Source organism: Lottia gigantea (assembly GCF_000327385.1).
Source record: "Lottia gigantea unplaced genomic scaffold LOTGIsca_107, whole genome shotgun sequence".
Taxonomy (NCBI): Eukaryota; Metazoa; Mollusca; class Gastropoda; family Lottiidae; genus Lottia; species Lottia gigantea.
This window is the reverse complement of record NW_008706931.1, coordinates 98,900-107,006: the sequence shown is the minus strand read 5'-3', so window position 1 is coordinate 107,006 and position 8,107 is coordinate 98,900. Positions and strand designations below refer to the sequence as shown.

Below are 8,107 nucleotides of genomic sequence, written 5' to 3'. Positions count from 1 at the left end.
TCTAAGAATAGTTTTCATAAATAGTTTAAAATGACATGACTAAATATTTCATAAAATAGTTTTCATTTGAATGAGTGTATGTAAATTTTGTTTTAATTGGCTTAAATGAATAAATATATCTAAAAATAGTTTGAAATGGCTTGACTGAATGAAACTATCTACAAAAAAATGGCATGAATGAATATATCTAAAAAAAAAAAGAAAAAAAAAGTGAATGAATATATCTAAAAATAGTTTTGAATGGCATGCTTTTAATGTTTCTTTATCTATTAATTGTCTGGAAACATGAAATTGAAAGTTATTTCTGTTCTGTATTTTAACAGGTTTCTCTCCTGAGTTTAAAAAAGACTGTTCTTCTTAATTTGTGTGTCTCTAAAGATGTTTTTTACTGGTCATAGACTAGAGCATTTAGAAATCATAAAATCTGCTTGGTTAATTTGTTTATGTTTACTCAGTTCAAAAGGTATTTGGGATTGAATTATTTCAATATTACAGTACTGAAAAGTGCCATATTGTGATGTAATTAGTAAACTTCTTTTCAATATTCCTGACTTCCTTACGGCACTTTCTGCAGGTCAATCTTAATTCAAATTAGTCGTTTACAGAAAATCACAAAAAATTGGCAAGCGTTAGATTGTTCACCCACCCACAAGGAACGTGAGCTGGGTTTAGACCGTCGTGAGAAAGGTTAGTTTTGTAACCAAGGATGGTAATGTAGGAGTTGAACAGTTTTCTATTATTTTTCATCAAAGTCTTCCTGAAAGCGCCATTTAAAATTCAATATTTTTCATGGTCGTCATTGGAAGAAGATTAATATAAGTTATTAATTCAGTGTAATCTGTTGATTATCAGATTATCATATTGTATTATTAACTTATAACAAATCTGAATTAATTACTTCATTATTATTATTATAAACTACTTATGGTACAATAAGCAGCATGTTAAAACTGATCTTAGCTTAAGAAATCATTTGCATTGTCTATTGATTACATAATTTATGAAGTTGGATATCTGATTTATTCTATTTCATGAGATATATCCGTAATATCTTACTCTGCTTGGATATCCAAGTGCTATGTGGATATCTGACTTTTTTACTCTATATTATCCTAACTCTATGGTCGGATATCTGAGTATGTAAACCTAGAATTTCCGGTTGGAAATCTGACTTAATTTAAGTAATTTAGATAATCTGACTTTGTTATTCTACGTAAAGAAATAAATCATGAGTACAATTGAAGTCTCAGACTACATAAATTCAACTTTATCTTGCCACATCTTATGATGATTCCTGACTATTTCATTTCTTTAACTTATCCTAGTAGACTATCAGCATGATACTGCTCTAGAAGGGTTTCTTTAACTTTATAAAGATGATTTGACATTACTTTCGTGTAAATTTATTATTTAACTATTAGTAATAGCAATTTAGTGACTAATGACTTGTATTGTTTACACAAATACTAACTACAGACATCTGAATGAAAAACTAGGTCATGTTTGTCTTCAGCCTGTGAAGGAATGTGTCCAGGCTTTCCACTGATCTGATTGACCTCTGACTAGTAATGGAGTCAGGCAGTTCTCATCACAACATCTTTACTTGTTTTTCTCTTAATATTTGTTGAACTTGGTTGCTATGCACTATTTTTTATTTTTTTTTCCATCATCCTGTGATTTCGTAAAGCACTGGTACAGGAATCAGAATATTTCTTATCCTTGAGGTTTCGAACTCACTGCACCTAAATGCGTTGCAGACTACAATCCAACCCGCTACTGATTGAGCTATTCCACTGCCACAAAAAGAAAGTGTTCCAACCCAGCGTTAGAGAAGTATTGGGGGTATTTTTCCCTAAGGGACTCTTTGTCCAGACTTCAGCATTGGCCACAAATTTGATGTTAGTTGTGTATTATAATAAATGTCTTTTTTAATTTACATGATGTCAAGGCAGAGTTATGTACTTATTTACATGAAAAAATATTTAAAAAGAAAAAGTTATGTGACTCATGCTCTTAGTTACGAAACCTTTTGAAAGATTATTCTGAAGGTTGTGCAGAAAAAGACTTCAAAATTAAGAAAATAATGTCCAATTTAAAGTGTGCGTAGGTGTTTACTCGATTGTTATTGTACAATATGGAAATGTTATTATGTATTATTCTAACATTAGAATCTAGAAAGTTCAACTACTGTAATTTCATGCCAATTATCATTTACATAATGCACAGAACCAATAATAGTATCATATATTTACAGTTTGTATTCTGACATTTTCTCCTCTTTATCCCTCAACAGAAAGGCTGTAAACATTAGCTAAGTGTTGATGTCCCTGATTGGCTGTATTTGCTAGCAAACAAACCAACAAATCACTGCATTTGCGAACTTCAATGATACAAGAAAGGCAGCTATTTATTGTCAGATATAAGCCGAAAGTCGTAATAACTTGACATTCTAAGGGGCTGACATTGAAATGGTGTCTAGTTTTACATAGGACTATAAACAAAGACCCTTGTATGTCACAGACAGTAAGCTTACACATTAAGGATCCTCTAGGTGGAAATCACAATAGACCAGGTTAATGCTGATTTCCTAGCAAAATCTCTCCCAAAATCCATTGCATGGTTTGAATTATAAAATATGGTGGGCCAGTAAAGCAAATAGAATTATCTCATTCTCATGTGCAAGTTATAAACAGTTACTGTTAAGTAACTTTGTCCACTAAATTGTTGGGATGCTTGTGTAAGGACATGGTTAAACTTTCTTTGCGTGCCATAAAACCACTTTGATCTAGATCCATGGATGGTTTAGTTGGATAAAACCAGTACGTTCTAGTTGTGTACTCTAGATAATTGCCCGCCACATAATTATAAATAACAAGAGAAATTGCTGACTCAAGGTCTAGTCTGAAATAGCCATATTGTACAAATCTGCTGCACTTATATTTATGAAAGTTGTTTATGAACGAACAACTTGTGTTGTATGTTGACTGCTCATTGCCCACTGCAAGTTTTTGGACTTTCTAATTCGCCCAAACAGGTACAGGAAAATTGGAATTTAGATTCCATTATATTTTGTTTTGTTAGACTGTGCACTCATTGTAAGGTGTTGAAAATCCTTGTTGTCCCTAAAAGATAATTTAGGAAAATTGCACATTTGTAAGCCTGTACATTTGTTCTAGTTCAAGGCTGGATATTTTAGTTCACCGGTACTTGTGTACCTGACAAAGTATAGATTTAAGAAGCGAGGGAAAGTTGTTGATCTTTATAAAGGTTTAAAGATACAGGATTATCATATTTATGGAAGTAGCAAACACACAAAATACATTGCCAGATTTAACATGACAAACCAAGTTTATAACTGATTATAGACATTTGAGTGTAATAGAACATTTTGTTGTACATTTCAGATTACCTCGAGGAATCAAGGTTTAAAACTTAATCCAAATGCCAATGTGTTCGAGAGTAAGTCTCCCACTTCCCCAGATCAACCACCAGTTGATTCACTGGAGTCACCTCCCTTACTTGATGACAGTTTATTAGACGAAAGTCTTAAACGTAAGTATACAGAATTGCTTTAAATTTATAATTTATTAATGGGATTGTAACGAGGGATTGTTTATTATCATTTCATCATGTCCATGGTTCCTGAAGTAGAAATGATTAAACATGTAAGTTAAAATCACTTCTGCAAAAGTTGTAAATGATATCCAAGGCCTTTGCAAGAGTTAGGTCATAGTTTTAGTGGAATGGCAAGAATTACAGATGTCTGACGGAAAATTAGAGTGATGTAAATCGATGCTCTCTTTCATTCTCCTCAATACACAATCTCCTAACCATCCAAGAACAATACATAGGTATTATTTTATTTGAAACACCTCTCTTACACCTCTCTCATGTCTTTAAAAATAATCTTTATAGAGATACCCAATGGTGATCATGTGACAGATGCTGATGGGGGAATCATTCCCTCTACCCCTCCCCCAACAGAAGATACTATCCCAATTCCCCTTGTCACAGATGAATTTACATTGGAAGATATGGTGGGAACAGGCCTTGTCCCTACAGATATATCACCTATACCCATGGTACCTGAAGATGGCCCGATGGAAATTCTCACGTTGGCGCCAGAAAATATCAATGACAGTGCTTCAGGTAGTTATAAACATGGTTTACATATTGTAAGTTAAGTTAATCAAGTTGTTGTCTGAATCCTATAAGGACGTTTTATTTGTAGTCTGTAAGTTTGAGAGTTGAAGGTCACTTGTAAAGTAATGGCTGTCAGAATTTTTGTGGTAATAGAGTATGATATGATCAATGGCCTAACACACGTCACAGTTTTCATATATAATCAGATGGAATATTTCTGTCCAAAGTGACACTTTACTGACCATATTGCTCATTCGTTCTTTTGAGGGGTTCTAGAGCAAGTAGTTACTTAGAACTTTCAAACCTTTACATAACATCATTTCCAATCTATTCTGTATTTTATAGTGTCAACAATATCAACAGATGATAATGTATCTATGGAACCAGTGTCAGAAGATCAATTAAAACAGATGCTTAAAACTCAACTGGAATACTACTTCTCGAGGTAAGTTTTTGTAAAAAGTCTGGTATTGACCAGTAAAATTTGTATTTCTTTTGTTTTGTTTTAATTGAAAACTGATGATTTATGTGATTTATGCTTTTCAGACACATTTAGAACTGTGAATTTGACCATTTTTATCAGGCAAATATTACAAACTATGTATTATAATAAATATTATAACAGGAATATGTTTTATTACAGGGAAAATCTGATCCACGATACATATCTTAAATCTCAAATGGATACAGAAATGTTTGTTCCTATAGCAACAGTAGCTAAATTTCCACAAGTGCAAAAATTAACCAGTGATTTAGATCTAATTATCAGTGTATTGAGAGGTAAGATACATACACCATAAAAACAATATTTACATATATTGTAAAGAAGATTTCTATTTGTCTTGACCATTTTTGACTTCTATTTGCAAAATTGTATTCAAATTTTCCCTCTGATACTATAAAAATGCTTACCATATATTATTACCTCATATCCTACCTCAAAATGAAATTGTTTCTTACTTTTAATTATTGACAGTGTCAGCATTAAATGTTGATTATTGAGAACTCTCAGTTCTAAAAGGATTTGAGGATTGTCAATTTTAAGCCCAAGACTGTAATATATGGATCCTTACTGCTGCTATATTCGACCATTCAGCGAGAGTAAACGGTCACTGTACATTGTCTTTTGTAAATTTGTATTCTGTAGATTCTGTCAATGTTCAAGTAGATGACAAGGGAGAGAAAGTAAGACCAAATCACAGTCGATGTGTAGTTATTTTAAGAGAAGTGCCAGAAACAACACCCGTTGAGGTATGAATTAGAACATTTACCTGAAGTAAACACTGATAAAAATATAACTTTTAATCTGAACTGATTTCTCCAGCATTACTCAACATATTGCAGACAAGTAGGATGAGATTTTATTTCCTCCTCTCATTGCTCTGGAACTACTTTTGTTCTTCAATTGTGTGGCTGCTATTCTTGACCCATAGTGTACCTCCAGGTCGAGACAATGCCTTCTGTTTTTTTAATCCCATTTCCCCCTTTTGCCAGTAAAAGTATCTTGTATTTGAATGGGACATTAAACCTTAACCAGCCAGTATGTTACAGTTTTCCTGACAAAATATTCCTTATTAAACACTGCATGGCCCATCTTTATTGGCCCAATTAGTTTCACTCCATTTTATTTCAATTGATTTCAGGATGTGAAGAACCTATTCAAGGGAGAGAATTGTCCCAAATTTGTGAGTTGTGAATTTGCTCATAATAGTAATTGGTATGTTACATTTGAATCTGATGAAGATGCTCAACAAGCCTATCAATATCTACGTGAGGAAGTTCAGAATTTCCTGGGTAAACCCATCATGGTAAGTTGGAAATATTTTTGGAGTTGGGGGAAGCAATTCAATGAAATTTAAAGCATTTGTTCTGCTTTATAAGAGAAGCCTTCTCTTGTTTTTGTTTGTAAGTAGTCTTAAGTGGTTTTTGTAATCTTTTCAATTGTATCAAGGACACTGATATCACAACATGTAATTTTCAGTCAAGACGTCTGTAGGTTGGAAAGATGTAAAGGGATACTTAGTTATTTTATATTTAATGTTGCTGTATTGTATTTTACAGGCCAGAATAAAAGCAAAACCATTGATAAGATCTCAGTATCCAGCTCCTCGTAATGGTTTCAATAAACCGACATACACACCTACAGAACAACAGCCAACCTTTCCTATTAATCCCCAACCTTATCCCATTGTGCCTAGGGTACAGTATGTTAATGGTCAATCGGTAAGCTATAGCCATTTTTATATTGTCAATTTGTGATAGAGTGGGAGATTTTGTGGTAGGGATTATATTAAATAACACAATCTTATTGAATACTACTCTAGCACCCTGTTCCATGAATTCTTTGGGTAATAATTTGTTGTAATTGAAATTTACACGAGAAATATCAGCCCTAGGTCAATCATGAAAGTAAGATTTTTTGTGGAATGTGGCAAATTTCTTTTTGAGTTCAGGATACATGACTTTCATGTTATTCACGTTCTATGTTCAAAGGGTTAATTTAGAAACTTTATTTTCAGCCATTCTACTACCCAATTCAACCCTCTGTTAGCATCCCATGGCAGACGCAAGCCACTGCCCCCTTTCTAGATCCAGGACAGGTAAGAAATATTTAATACTCTACCACTGAAAGATGATTCTGTGTTTATTTGAACGTTTATATATAAGAGGAGCTAAAATTCAGAAAGCCCGTAAGTGTAAAGCTCTTCTTTAAAGAATATAGATTTTTGTTTTCAGTGCATATTATTTTTTTTTTAATTCTAGATGTTGGCAATGAATGGTTATTCTGCAACAAATATCAACTCAGTTACTTCTACCGGTCGCCATGGTAACATCTATAATCATAATCCTAATCTCAGAAATAAGTAAGTCATTAAATCTATGTCTATTCTCTGGGAACATCTGGTGTTTTTTTTTTTTAAGGTTAATGGCATTTGGCTTTAAAGGGATTGTAAAGCTGTTTTCCTAAATCGGATTAGGAAATTGAGTATAGCAGACATGAGATTTTCCAAAAGCCAAAAATCTCCCCCTTATCTTTATGGCATGTTCTGCCAATATTTTATTAGCACACTCTCATGTCTGGTTTAGGTAGGTTCAGGGAAAGAAACAAGCTGGGAGGCATAGTTGGAATGGGGTCCTTAGTGGAAACCCAGTACAATGTAATGTAAAACTTTCATTTCAGAAATCAAAAACCACATCGTCACGTCAATACAGAGAGGAGTAGTTCTGAAGGAAGGATTGTACCTGAACGTAATTTTAACACAGCACCCAGAATGAGTCCACGAGGATTAGAGAACGGTGCTCCTACTAATAGTAGTTATACCAGACGTATGGATAATCCAACCAACCAGTCTCATATTATCCAGCAGACTGTTCCACCACACGGAATGGATGCCAACGCTAATATGATTAGCAATAAAATAGACCCTAGATTGTGAGTGCTTTGTTTTTAGGCTGACCATTGGATTTTTACTGATTGGTTGATATTATCAGTAGAAGGGGATTTGATTCTTCTAAATGTAAAGGCCTAGGAAACTACAGATACAAGTTCTAATCATAGTCAACATGTTAAAGTAATCTTTTCTCATCATTTCAACTGATCCATCTGTAAATGGGTGGAGATGATCTGTGATAGAGGTTTAAAGGGATCCTTGAAAACCTAAGTTATCTTTGTAAAAAAAATGTATTTCTTTCTGTTCACATAATATGATAAATATTTTTGATCTATTTTAGTACTAGAGGTTTTAATAAAGGACACAGAGGTAGATATGATGATGGTGCTAATATAAACAGAAATTCAACCCCCGTAAGTTTCCTTTTACTTCTCTATGATGGATAAGCCACTATATTGTTGCACATTGAAAAATATATTATGCTACATTCAAAATTTGATATTTTACACTGTTACATAAACTCCATTACTTTCTGGTTTAGAGGTATAACCTTAGTTGACACTTCTTGTGAT

At 33.2% G+C, this 8,107-nt stretch overlaps 1 protein-coding gene across 1 annotated transcript; it reads left to right on the top strand.

The window, feature by feature from the left end:
- Positions 1-4,520: 4,520 nt before the first annotated feature.
- Positions 4,521-6,002, top strand: LOTGIDRAFT_136497 (hypothetical protein; the record flags this gene model as incomplete). Its single annotated transcript, XM_009046793.1, has 4 exons — positions 4,521-4,588; positions 4,787-4,923; positions 5,291-5,394; positions 5,787-6,002. The coding sequence occupies 4 exons, from the start codon at positions 4,521-4,523 to the stop codon at positions 6,000-6,002; spliced, it is 525 nt and encodes a 174-aa protein (XP_009045041.1).
- Positions 6,003-8,107: the final 2,105 nt, after the last annotated feature.